The following is a 12,401-nucleotide window of genomic DNA, read 5'->3' on the forward strand; positions in this document are numbered from 1 at the left end:
TGGCAACAGTTAGCGCACTTTTCGTGCACAGAGAAAACTATTTTAAAATTTGATTACGACGACTTTCATGACAGAACATCGCACGCAGCCGGTGTGTTGTACACAGCAAATACTACCAGGAACTGTTGGCCGGTAGGCTGGCGTCAATTTGTCCTAGTTTATTGTGGGGATGTACCGTTGTTATCTTGATATTTTCTGTGAAAATACCTTTGTTTGGCAAAGTTTACTTCAAACACGTCCAATGTACATTCGCAAACGTGGTTGTTCTAATTCAAATGAAAATGATGTGGTAAATCATAACATCTTATTCCTTGACTATCAAAAAAACAATTAAACCGTAGTATACTCTTTATACTATGATTAAACGAAACCTATTTACGCTTCGTTGCTTTTGTCTCGTGTCAATGAAAAAAGGGTCATCCCCTTTGCTCAGTGTCTACAATCTCTAGATCCTTCCGCTCTTTTCACAGACGGAAAATTGTTTCAACAGGTCTTTGCTACCATTTTATAGATTTGTTTGTGCGAATATCGCTCATAATTGTTCAATTAGCAGCTTTTTATGCTAATGTTGTTTCTATATGCCTAATTACATCCGATTGTGATCGGTAGAAGAGATGTAGGTTGGTTCAAAGTCTGTAGTACGCATATGCATTAAATGACAGGGTTTGCCACTCTGGGGTGCCCGGTCCGTGACGGCTGTAACGTCTATATAAAGAATGATAAAGAATATATTCTCACTATACATACAAACGTTCATAAATAGCATGGAAACATAAGGCTAGACGTTGATAGCATGATGAAAGGTGCTACAACTAACAAACATTTTTTGGCATGCATAAAGTATGCTATTGATTTCAAGTGGGCTAAATTTCGAAATTGCAACGATTCTTGTTTTACCCACAGATCTTATCTTAATGTGTCAGAGGTCAATGTATTAAGTTTAGGGTAAGATGACAGTTAAACACATTTGTTGCATTGGGGCTGGGTATGTCGGGGGACCCACTTGCGCGGTCATTGCTTTTAAATGTTCTGAAATTGAAGTTACTGTTGTGGATGTTAACAAAGCCAGAATTGATGCATGGAACTCTGCAGAGCTTCCAATATATGAGGTTAGTAAATCTGTTGATATATTTTGTTTGATAATGTTTGTTTTTAATTTGTTGTGACTTTATTCAGCCTGGATTAGAAGAAATTGTCAAACGGTGCAGGGGAAAGAACCTATTTTTTTCAACAGACATTGACAATGCTATCATCAAAGCAGACCTGATTTTTATTTCAGTAAGTCAGCTTTTTTAAATAATTTATTACGGTAAAAATATAATTATTGGGAACCAGCAATGACATATATGTTAAATAATAACGTTACTTCGATGTTAAACTGTGATCAAAAACCTTGTATATATATGAAAAGAGGCAAATGTTTAAGACCTAAAAGAAAAACCTAATTTGATGATAAATGAATTTGTCATATATTTTCATTTCTACCTTAGGTTAATACACCCACAAAAACATATGGAATTGGAAAGGGACGAGCTGCTGACTTAAAGTATGTGGAATCTTGTGCTAGGCATATTGCCTCTGTCACCACAGGACACAAAATTGTGGTAGAGAAGAGCACAGTACCAGTTCGGGCAGCAGCAAGTATATCTCGCATACTATGTGCAAACAATAAGCCTGGTTCTACATATGAGGTAATTTGTTTTCTTGTAAAACTTGAAAATGCAAATGTGTAAACATCTAGGTGTTTAATTAATCTTACAAGAAAGACCTGGTTTAAATTAATAATCTACAGAGCATGATGAAACAATTTTTTTGTCAACAGCCCTGCTCGTTTAAATATCTCTTTACTCATTTTATGTGTTGGTTGTGGCCAATTCCAAAATTAAATAAAACCGAAAAGATTTTGCACATATCTTTTGGGATTAACCTACATCATTCATTTAAATAGTTGAAAGGGTTAATAAAAATACTGAAGTCCTAAAAATGAACTAAATAAAAGCTGGTGATTTGAAATAAAGCATGATTTAACTTGTTTTGTAGGTTTTGTCAAACCCAGAGTTTTTGGCAGAAGGAACAGCAATTGTTAATCTTCTAAAACCAGACAGAGTTCTTATTGGTGGTGACAACACAGAAATGGGCAAGCGGGCTTTGAATTCTTTAGTAGAGGTGTATGCCCACTGGGTTCCAAATGAGAAAATTATTCGAACCAACACCTGGTCATCTGAACTATCGAAATTGGTAAGAGGCTTGTAAATGTCATGTAAATTGTATCAAATGCCCAAGTTTACCGAAAATCTTTTTTAAGGCTGCCAATGCATTCCTTGCTCAGCGTATTAGCAGTATCAATGCCATGAGTGCTGTATGTGAAGTAACAGGTGCTGATATCAGTGAAGTGGCTAATGCTATAGGGAAAGACACTCGTATTGGTAAGCATGCGTTTTAAAGGGTGTTTAGAACATTTCAGCATATTTTGTTTGTGTAGGTGACAAGTTTCTAAATGCCTCTATTGGGTTTGGAGGGAGTTGTTTCCAGAAGGACGTTTTAAACCTTGTTTATTTGTGCGAAGCTCTAAATTTGCCTGAAGTCGCTGATTACTGGCAGCAGGTAAACGCATGTCAAATATTGTCTGCATATGGCTGTCTAAGTTATCTAATGTTAACTTGCTGCATATAGAAGCATAGCATGTGCACTTAACGTTTGCTTTTCATGTCTATTCAGTATAAATATATATAAATCGACTCTTTTGAAGGTGATTGAAATCAACAATTACCAACGCCGCAGGTTTGCAAGTCGCATTATTGGATCTCTCTTTAATACTGTGTCAGGAAAACAAATCACTTTGTTGGGTTTTGCTTTTAAGAAGGACACAGGTTAGTTGCCTTGGCAATAAAACGATATTGTACAACTTCTGGTAACGAGTAGTTTTGTTAAATATTTAAGGTGACACTCGTGAATCTTCATCAATTTATGTTTCGAAATACCTTTTGGATGAGGGTGCCCACCTTGTCATTTACGATCCCAAAGTGCCCGAAAAGCAAATAAAACGGTGAGGAGAATTAAGGCCATGTTTACTTTTAGGGCGATGGATGTGGTAGCTAACATTTCGAAAGGTTGCATGTTCACAAAGCAAACGATTTCTGAACTACATATTTGGAACTAAAGTTTGTGCCAGATTGTAAAAATACCATTTCTTGTCGGCTGATGTGCGTGTGTGACTGTGTAACTAAAACAAACATTTTGTACCTTCGTAACCCCTCTCGTTTGGACGCAGGGAGCTACAACATCCAACAATAACAAATGAACCAGAAAAAGTTGACCATCTTGTTTCCATCTGTCACGACCCCTACGAGGCCTGCAACGGATCACACGCAATCGCCGTTTGTACGGAATGGGACGAATTTAAAGTAGGTCGAACCTCAGCCAACCCACCGCACTGGTTTCAGCGCTCACGTGTGATATTTTCCAGAGTTTGGACTATCAGCGAATTTTCGAAAAAATGTTAAAACCCGCCTTCATATTTGACGGGAGAGGCATATTGCCGCACACGAAACTCGCCGAAATAGGCTTTCAGGTAAGCTGTATATTGCCTAAATAAACGATTTTAGAGTCTTGTGCGACTTGTGAAATAAGCTCGCTTAAAAGCAATAATTATTTGCTATGCTTAATGGGTTGTTATTACACCTCCTCTACAATCAACCTAATCATAACCATTATTAAGGTTAGGCGGATATGACTCTCCACTCTTAAAAAAACAGGAAGTGAAAACGATTCTATTTATAAGCCTGTAATAAAAGCCTTGTCTGTGCTATTAAACCTCACCTTCAGGGTCAGTTCACATAATTTTATGTGTGGCGGTTGTATTGAATTCATTTCTCATCAAATTTACCTAATAGTTTTATCAATATCATTTTTTGGGGGGGTTGTTCTCAAATTTATCAGTACCCCCAAAAGCATTTTGACAATTTTGTTGTTTCAATGTTAAGTTCTGAATTTGAAAATTTCGCGGCACACCAGAACAGTTTGAGCAACCCTGCTCTTATACCCTTAAATAACATTGTTAGTGTTCAATTTCTTCAATGCCCCATGTCAGTCTCTGCACTATAACTATATTACTTGCGAGTGCACTGTTTTAATAAGAGACAGACTGTTGTTAGTGTTGTAGCCATTGACAATGTAGAAGTGTGGGTACATGTACCCCATTTTGTGAGCCACTGAATGGAGAGAATAATTTCATAAATTGCAATTTTAGGTTGAAGTCATTGGTAAAATGGTGGGGAAGGAAGGTCAGTTTCATATTGGATCTTCCAACAACATCCTTTCACCAACTTCTCGGGTGCTTCCCTAACATCTGCTGCTTTAGTCCGCCATACTTGTGCAGTACATACCTGCTTTCAAAATATGAGATTTTCAATACAAACTGTATTTGTTTTTCTGGCACATCCACCACATACCTGCATTTGTACTTTTACTTTTATTGGCACAAGTTTTAACATTATATCAGTATCATATTTTTTAGAAACCTTAGCTGCCTTTTTATCAATATTGACATGTTTCATTAAAAAGTTGTTTGTTTGTGTTCAGCAATTGAAATAGACACTATTCTGTGTGTACCGTTGTCAATGTATACACAATAACACAAACATTCCTTGAAACCTTTTTTATTTTAGTGATCATTGATTTTATTCGTTCATCATGAATTCCTTATTAGTGTACTAATCCCGTAGAATGCACTTAAAATAAACAATTAGGTTTGCTGGAAATATTTCTTCGTCTAGAAAATGGATTTTAAATATTTTAGAAGGAAAGTCTAGCATTTCATGTGCAGTAAAACAAAATCCAGACCTTTTTTCCAAGAAAAAAATTTCATTCAGTTAGCATGTCATTTCTTCGAGTTAATTTTATCATCTGAATGGAATACATTATGACATGTGAAAGTATCAAACTTAGAGCAACGCAATGGCACTGTGGGACACCAATAAAGTTTAGCAAGAACAAATACAATGGTAAAAAAAGTCTTTGTACACTTCCAGCACAGCTCACACATTTTCCATTTCCTCGTCTTCCTCAGGAAGAACTTCCACAATTTCTTCCTCCTGGCGTTTCTGGATTAATCCAGCAGCGGGGGATTTAACAAGATTAACATTTTGCTTGACTTCACGAATATCAGCCTCTTTTTCCACAGTCTTGCCAACTTTTAACCTGTTCAGCAAAACACAAAATTGGTCATCTCACAGCTTTTTTCTATTCAAGGATATGTTAAACAGAAAGAAATACTTCTTTTCCTAATGCGACTAGAGCTTAATAGCACACACCACAAAAGATTGTTAAGGTGGAACAACAGTCACACATTTGAGACTCATTTAGGTATTGTTATAGCTTATAGGTCTTGGTAAATGCAACATATAATTTTTTTAATGTTAAGGTTTTCTTGTTCATAAAAAAATACTACTCAGTATATGGAAGTATTTAACATCATAAGGTTTGTTTTTAATTGTTAAAAATAGCAGGTCGGCCAGATTGGATAATTCGTGATTTTCTGCGCATGACGTTTTACAATATAGCAGGTAGGCCACATCGGCAAAAATGTTGTGCACTTTACCAATCCCCTAAATATTAATTAGAGTATTACACATGAAAAAACGTTGAGATCATCTGTACAATTAACAATCGCTGAAAAAAATCCTTCACGCAAAAAACAAACTTTCCAATCTGGCAGGTAGGTAACCTTAAAATTTCTTTCTTGTTTTGTTAACACCTAACAACATATACACACATTCTTGCTATCTTACCTGTTCATAATAAACTGGTTATGACGCTTGACTTTAATTTCTTCGATACGTTTAAGTGCACCGACTGTCTTCTGCCAAGTTTCTCTGTCATATTTAACAGGGCAATTTCTCCGCTTCTCAAATTCCAAAGATGCATCATTTGTCAGTTCTTTGCCATTTGCCCTTCGATATGCTTTAGTCCATTTTACCTTGAAACAGCAATATATAAATTTAGTGATTTCCAACTTTATCTTTAATAAAAGCAGCAGCAGGAATGTACCTTTCTTGGGTTCCTCTTCTTCTTAAATGCTTTGTGACATTTAGCGCGACAAAAGTTAAATACTTTACAGTCATTTCTCACAAAAGTTGTGCCATGGCCAGGATAGACTGGTGATGAGCAAAACGAGCAAGTTTCTATTCGCATTTTTGCTCTGGAATATAAATTTACAAATTAACGTAAGCACACAAATGGATCAAAACGCCACACATGGCAATTTACATTCACGTGTATATATCATTGCGCTCATGCGACTTATTTTAGTACAAATTAGAAAGTTGGTGACATAATTCTGATAAACAGTAAAGTGACAGTAACATAACCCGAACAGTAATAATTTTACCGCATATTTTTTAATGTCAAAGGCCATTTTAAGGACTACCTTGTATTATGTTTAATGTACGTGAACATTACGAAATATTTTTATATTTGGCGTTGCTTGCAAGTTTAGAACACTTTTAAAAGGAGGTAATTTTTTCTTCTTCACAACCAGGTACAATACAAGAGGACTATGGACGCAATATAACAGTCTTTTTCACGTCCATCTCATTTTAGGTTTACATAATCAGAAAGCATATTGTTTAAATTGAGCCAAGTGCAATTTACACTTAAGGTTCCTCACATTCATCAACAATCAATGTACCCATAGTTTACTATCGAGCATTGCCTATCTTTAGTTATCGGATACAGTCCGAACCGTTTGTATAGCGGATTTTGTCCAGGTTTTTAAGTTTTTATCATTCGGTTACGTGTTTGGAAAATTGTTATTGACAGGTTTATGGTTTGGTTCAGGGTTCGTAAAATCCATACCCGATAGATCTCTCAAACACAAAGCCAGGGCCGGTCCAAGGAAATGCGGTGGCCGATCATAAAAAATCATAATGTGATACTGTTGGTTTTGGTTTAGCCATTTTTTTTGTACGACCATGTTTTCAAGACAAAATGAGTTGCAAAATCAGCTTTTCCACTTCAAGTTCCTTTTAACATGTGCACACAACTCATCCGAAAAAAGTTTATTTCATGAGATAACGCACGTACATGTACAGACACCCTATAGTTGATAGATGTCTAACGAAGCATTGCAGGCACTACTTTTGTCCAGAAGTCGTAACGATTTTCCATCATGGACGTTTCGCAGGAGACCGGAAACTTCAGGGAAAGATAAGATTGTGTAGCTGAGCTAAACTCTTTCCATATTTCTTCACCTTCGTCGTTCGGATTCCTGAGACAAATTTTAACATTAAGCTGTAATTTATGACATTCTGGCATTTTGACTAAAATTACTGACATACCCGTTGACTGCGAAATTGCTGATCATTTTCATCCATTGTCTGCTGAGAGCCTTCTCGTCATCGTGAAACTTTGATTCATTGTAAATCGGGGCGTCGACAAATGCATCGCCAAACGTAAAGGCGAGATCGTCTGAGTGGTCAGTAATGCAAAATTCCGGGCGTTGCTTCACACCTTTACCATATGCCTTATCGTGATGCATGCGCAGTTGTTGCGACATCAGATACAGGTACGTCTTGTTTCCAGCACCTGACGATACGAATAGAGATGTTTTAACTTTATAGCCAACCTGATTAGTTGTTTTGTTTTACCAGAGTGCGCTTTTGCTGTGTTGATCGCCGGAACAATAAAGTTGTTATCAGCCAAAATGTTTGACACCAGTTTGCTCCAGAAGTACTTGTCTTTCCCATACTCCTCTGCATAGACATCCACTAAAGCCTCGAGCACTTGGTCAACCTTGTTGCTCTGTAGAAAATCAAATACAACAAAGAAATCATTCGCAGGGTCGAAATAATGTTGAACAGAAACCACTGATAAGGGCAATACAAAGCAGGTGGAATATACTCACCGGGATTCCCGCTACAGTTAGTTCCTCTTTCGCAAGCACCATTCCTCGCTCCTGAGAGAGGCCTTCGGAAAATCCCTCCTCAAAGTCCAATGTCAATAAACTCCCTTCTTCTGTGATGTTGACGCCTGTGACGTAGGGCACCGGCGCGAAATCCCCTTCACATAACAACTGCGTCGTGTGCTTAGGAATAAAATTTCCGTCTACGGTAGGAACGAACATCTGTTTTCCTGGCTAAAACATAATTTTTAATTGTTGAAATGTGCGAGTTCATCACCAAAGATAGGAAAACTATTTGTTGCATTTACCGAATCGTATTGGACTTCCAGCATTTTTTCAGCCGACATTGCCTTGAGTTGATCCATAATTTTAGCCGGATCTGTTTCATTTATGCCCAAAGCTTTAAGGAACTGAACGCGTTCTTTTGACATGTCTTCTTTCACAAGAGCTGTGTAAGTACATTTAACAATCAAAAAAAAATATTTGATATGTTTTGTGATACGCAAAATGCTGTATAACTTACGCAGATTGGTGCCCGACCCGCTGCAGCTAATTGCCTTGTGGAAAAGACCGCGTGACAGAGGCGACGTCACGTGCATGTGAACCGATGCGGCGCCGGCGCTTTGTCCAAGCAGCGTGACATTGTCTGGGTCGCCTCCGAACGCCGCTATGTTGTCCCGAGCCCACCTAAAAGACCACGCTTTTGTGCATTCGGAACAATACTAATGCAACGGAACTTACTCCAAAGACATGACTTGGTCCAATAAACCCATGTTACCCGGCCAAGGTGTGTCTTTACCCATGCTAAAGAAACCCAGCGCATTCACTCTGAACTGGACTCCGACGAGCACAACATCGTGTATTCCGCACAAAACGTTCCCAATACAAGCAGCACTCGAGCCCACAGTGAACCCACCGCCGTGAATGTACACAATCACCTGCAATTTAAGAACTTTGTTTGAATGTTATTTCCTATTAAATGTTGAAGAGAGATGTTACTGACCGGCATTTTTGCCGCCTGATCAGGGTTGTTAGTAAAAACGTTAACCCGTAAGCAATCTTCGCTCATTCCGCCCGATTCTTTCGTGACTAGTGGGAAGGAAAGGTAGGGAAGAACTTTGCTGCCAAAATCGTGACTTTGCATAGCCGATGGTGGCGGAATCTTTGCTTGAAGAACGTCTTCCCATGGCTCGCACCTTAAAGTTATACAAATGATAAAAGGTTCTACTAGTCACATTCAAATAATTAACAAATCAACCAGGGATCATCACAACGAGTAATTTTTTCAATACGAAAGCTGAATTTTAACGTAGTGGGATAAACATCAAAAACAGAGGTAACCACTTGCTTTTCAAAAGCTATTTATGTATATTACATTAACCACAGTGAGATTCGAACACAAGTGATTGAGGACAAGAATCTCGATCTTGTTTTCTATTTAACATGATGTGGATTGGGCAACTCGGTCGATGTTTCGAACTTACTTTTGAGGTGCTTCGAATCGAAGTTCGCCAAGTGGGGGTTTGGCAAACGGAATTCCATAATATCCGAACACTTGTTTTGCCCCTTCACATAGAGCTTTTGACAAAACCAAGCCCTCAACTTTTCCTGCTTTTGTTGAAACAATCGGACAATTCACAGTTTTGTCATCCATAGTTTTCTTTGTTGTTCAGCGTGTATGTGCACTTACAGCTTTCTAGAACAACACAGACAAATTACACTAAAGTACGCTTAGAATTAGTACAGTGCAAACCTGTACCGACAAAAGCAACTCTATTCGCGGGGTGAATTTCACCAGACTTTTATTTCCCGAGTTCAGGGGATTTACGCCTTCCATTTGCGTAATAATATTGGAATGCGGAGTTTGTACAGTTGGCTGAACAACTGTTTGTTCGGATTTTTTCGAATGACTTTGTGAATTTACGCACAGACGGGGGTAATATAGTGCTGTTGATTTAAAGATATAAATGTACCTATATGCGCTTTGTGACCATGTTGAGATATAACCACTTGCTTCAAGTCATGTTATATCCCGCCTTGTAAGTTTCGCTTGAATACATTTGTCTAAAACCTTTGTTTTCTTTACAATTATCAATTATATCAAAGTCGTGATAGAAGTAGTTCATTGTTTTGTAATTAAAATGAACCGAGGTTCGGGCAACCCTGAAAAAGCAAATACCACCACTAAGCATTTAAATAAGCAAGCGGGCATCTGGGGTGCCAGTTTAAGGTAAGTTTGTCAAACCACGACCGACGGAATTTCCCATCGGGAGTTGGTAATAGTCTTTGTTACTTTGAACTACCCACGTAGTTGGGGAAATACGGACTCGTTATATCGAAAAACACCTCATGACGTCAAGTTCCACATTGGGCTAAGCAAATACGATGACAAATCACATCTGATGGTTTGGATCGTAAACAAGATGTTTGCATTGGAGACTGATATTGTGTTCAGGTAAAATTGTAAGAGGAACTGCAAACGAAACATAATGTAGCCTTTGATTAAATTTCTTCAGTTGCCGATTTTTTCCCGGTTAGTTAACAAAGCCTGCCTTAAGTGTAATAGCTCGATTTTGGCATCGTACTGCGGACTTCTTTCACAACATTTTTTTGCTTGCACTATTTTTTTGCGTTTGCAAAACACGCGACGTCGTCACACTTGGATGAATCTAAGCACATTCCGCAGCGCAATACCGACATGAAACACACCCTGTTTGGTAATTTGCGAGTTCTGCTTTGCAAAGCTACTGATTAATGTGTAAAGTAAATAAATCTTACGAACTTTTCAATAGTTTTTGACGTTATCCACATACCTACCGTGTATTGCATAAATAAATGCCTTTCATCTTTATCAATCAACACAAATTCTTGCACCTCAAAATCACAACATTATCTATTTTTTCCAAACACTTTTGCTTTGCCGTTACGTTGCTTACCAACGTATATTCGATCTTTTCTGACCTAAAGCGACATCTTTGTTTTTGGTGGATCTTCTGTTTTAGATAATACGCATGATCGCACATCAGCCGGCAATATTGTTTCAACAAAATCCCCTCCTTTGGTGCTTTTATTTATCAACATAACAATACGGCAGAGTGTAGTGCAGTTTTATTTTGTAGTAATTCTGACCAAATTGTTGTTAACTGCGCTCAGGTTGTGGGGCATAAGGTCCCCCAAAGATAACTATGCCAAAACAGGACCTGGTTTGGTCTTGACTTTAGCACCACACCTATTATTTCAGCTATCTTCTACACTGTGAGTCTGAAACTTTGCACAATGGTGGCCAGACACTTTATGTCAAGTCATGCTAAATATGACATCATCACCTGTGATGTAACTGCATTTAAAAGTCAGAAATTTTGCTGTCGGTATACGCTTCCCCCGTACTCATTGGCATATTCTTTAAAGTACAACACCAACAAAATATAAAACCAAAATTTGTATTTCACTTGGTTCATGGGTCGTATGACTTTTACCTCAGTGTCGAACTTCCAAAATATACCAGACACAGTGGCATGTCGTTGCTTTGCAAAAACATCTCATAGCACGTGTGTTTTTCGGCTTAACTGCAGTGGTTCTTAACCTGGGGTTCGATGGCAGCGTTTCAGGGATTGGTCGAAGGTCCAATGATATACAAAATATTAGCGAACGTTTCAGGCATATTTTTCATTTAAATTAAATAAATTAAAAAACAAAAATATTGAGTTTCGTAGGTTAAGGAGCTCAGGAAGCATTGATTGTCACCACTGAATAGTTTTACTTCTGTGATGTAACAATTAAGACGACAACTATTTGTATTTACATGAGTTAAGATAGTAATTACTGGGCACTTGCGTGAATTTGAAAGACGTTCATAGTCATGGCTGACGAAAACAATCAGCACATACCGAACATCATCAGGCTTCTGAAAAGGGCGTTTCAATACATATAATCAAAAGACATTTCAGTGCCGCTTAATATGCTTTACCCAACTAGGAAATATTATGCGAATTCAAAATCTCTTCATTTTTTGTCATTTTTAGCGACCACTTATATTTGCATTCTCGCGGTAAAACAAAAAGGAATCGTAACATCCTGCATGCGAAAAGGTTGCTTGGACACAGTAACTCAAATTCAGAAAAATTGTGTTTGATTAAAGTTCGTATTCGGTTTTGTATATCCCCATAAGATATTAAGTGTTCTATGTAAGCCTTTACAAAACCATGGTGTACTATCTTATGTGTCATTTTTCCGTAAATCACATTACTACAATCTTTTTACACATGTGAACTATGAATGAGGCGCCAATATCTACAATTAGCCTAAACCCACTATCTTAAAAGGCCTATACAATTGAGTACAAGAATCATCAGTAAGTTCCTTAATTTGCCAAGTAGGCTAAACACACTTGAATTTTTAATTTTTTTTCCAAAAGTTATACAGCATAAAAAAATACATGTTGTTTGTTTAGGAAAAGAAAGCGAAGGTAAATTATAGGATCTATATACAGTCTTTGGGAGAT

The 12,401-nt window shown here is 37.6% G+C and overlaps 3 protein-coding genes across 3 annotated transcripts; 1 reads left to right on the forward strand and 2 right to left on the reverse strand.

Moving 5' to 3' along the window:
- The first annotated feature begins 907 nt into the window (after nucleotides 1-907).
- LOC145912308 (UDP-glucose 6-dehydrogenase-like) lies at nucleotides 908-4,390 on the forward strand. Its single transcript, XM_082999731.1, has 11 exons — nucleotides 908-1,109; nucleotides 1,177-1,278; nucleotides 1,491-1,691; nucleotides 2,041-2,238; nucleotides 2,306-2,426; nucleotides 2,483-2,604; nucleotides 2,750-2,870; nucleotides 2,941-3,046; nucleotides 3,272-3,404; nucleotides 3,467-3,571; nucleotides 4,250-4,390. The coding sequence occupies exons 1-11, from the start codon at nucleotides 951-953 to the stop codon at nucleotides 4,343-4,345; spliced, it is 1,464 nt and encodes a 487-aa protein (XP_082855857.1). The 5' UTR covers nucleotides 908-950; the 3' UTR covers nucleotides 4,346-4,390.
- Nucleotides 4,391-5,036: 646 nt separating this feature from the next.
- LOC145912310 (putative ribosome biogenesis protein RLP24) lies at nucleotides 5,037-6,231 on the reverse strand. Its single transcript, XM_082999733.1, has 3 exons — nucleotides 6,049-6,231; nucleotides 5,790-5,977; nucleotides 5,037-5,199 (listed from the first exon to the last, which is right to left on the reverse strand). Exons 1-3 carry the CDS (start codon nucleotides 6,190-6,192, stop codon nucleotides 5,037-5,039), a joined length of 495 nt encoding a protein of 164 aa, XP_082855859.1. The 5' UTR covers nucleotides 6,193-6,231.
- Nucleotides 6,232-7,049: 818 nt separating this feature from the next.
- Nucleotides 7,050-10,822, reverse strand: LOC145912307 (fatty acyl-CoA hydrolase precursor, medium chain-like). The gene is made up of 10 exons (XM_082999730.1): nucleotides 10,718-10,822; nucleotides 9,385-9,596; nucleotides 8,904-9,096; nucleotides 8,642-8,838; nucleotides 8,424-8,587; nucleotides 8,209-8,348; nucleotides 7,904-8,134; nucleotides 7,647-7,800; nucleotides 7,338-7,584; nucleotides 7,050-7,267 (listed from the first exon to the last, which is right to left on the reverse strand). Exons 2-10 carry the CDS (start codon nucleotides 9,552-9,554, stop codon nucleotides 7,114-7,116), a joined length of 1,650 nt encoding a protein of 549 aa, XP_082855856.1. The 5' UTR covers nucleotides 9,555-9,596; nucleotides 10,718-10,822; the 3' UTR covers nucleotides 7,050-7,113.
- Between the last annotated feature and the right edge of the window lie 1,579 nt (nucleotides 10,823-12,401).

The sequence above is a fragment of the Ascidia mentula genome, chromosome 8 (genome assembly GCF_947561715.1).
Source record: "Ascidia mentula chromosome 8, kaAscMent1.1, whole genome shotgun sequence".
Lineage (NCBI taxonomy): Eukaryota > Metazoa > Chordata > Ascidiacea > Phlebobranchia > Ascidiidae > Ascidia > Ascidia mentula.

Bases quoted from the DNA above. Each gene is read 5' to 3' on its own strand.
- LOC145912310 (XM_082999733.1), bottom strand. From the start codon at position 6,192: ATGCGAATAGAAACTTGCTCGTTTTGCTCATCACCAGTCTATCCTGGC. The intron at 5,978-6,048 runs GTACATTCCTGC...TGCTGTTTCAAG, and splicing joins AGAAGAGGAACCCAAGAAAG to GTAAAATGGACTAAAGCATA. The intron at 5,200-5,789 runs GTAAGATAGCAA...TTTGCTGAACAG, and splicing joins AACCAGTTTATTATGAACAG to GTTAAAAGTTGGCAAGACTG.
- LOC145912307 (XM_082999730.1), bottom strand. From the start codon at position 9,554: ATGGATGACAAAACTGTGAATTGTCCGATTGTTTCAACAAAAGCAGGA. The intron at 7,585-7,646 runs GTAAAACAAAAC...TCGTATCGTCAG, and splicing joins CACAGCAAAAGCGCACTCTG to GTGCTGGAAACAAGACGTAC. The intron at 7,268-7,337 runs GTATGTCAGTAA...AATTTGTCTCAG, and splicing joins AGCAATTTCGCAGTCAACGG to GAATCCGAACGACGAAGGTG.
- LOC145912308 (XM_082999731.1), top strand. From the start codon at position 951: ATGACAGTTAAACACATTTGTTGCATTGGGGCTGGGTATGTCGGGGGA. The intron at 1,110-1,176 runs GTTAGTAAATCT...GACTTTATTCAG, and splicing joins CAGAGCTTCCAATATATGAG to CCTGGATTAGAAGAAATTGT. The intron at 3,405-3,466 runs GTAGGTCGAACC...GATATTTTCCAG, and splicing joins CGGAATGGGACGAATTTAAA to AGTTTGGACTATCAGCGAAT.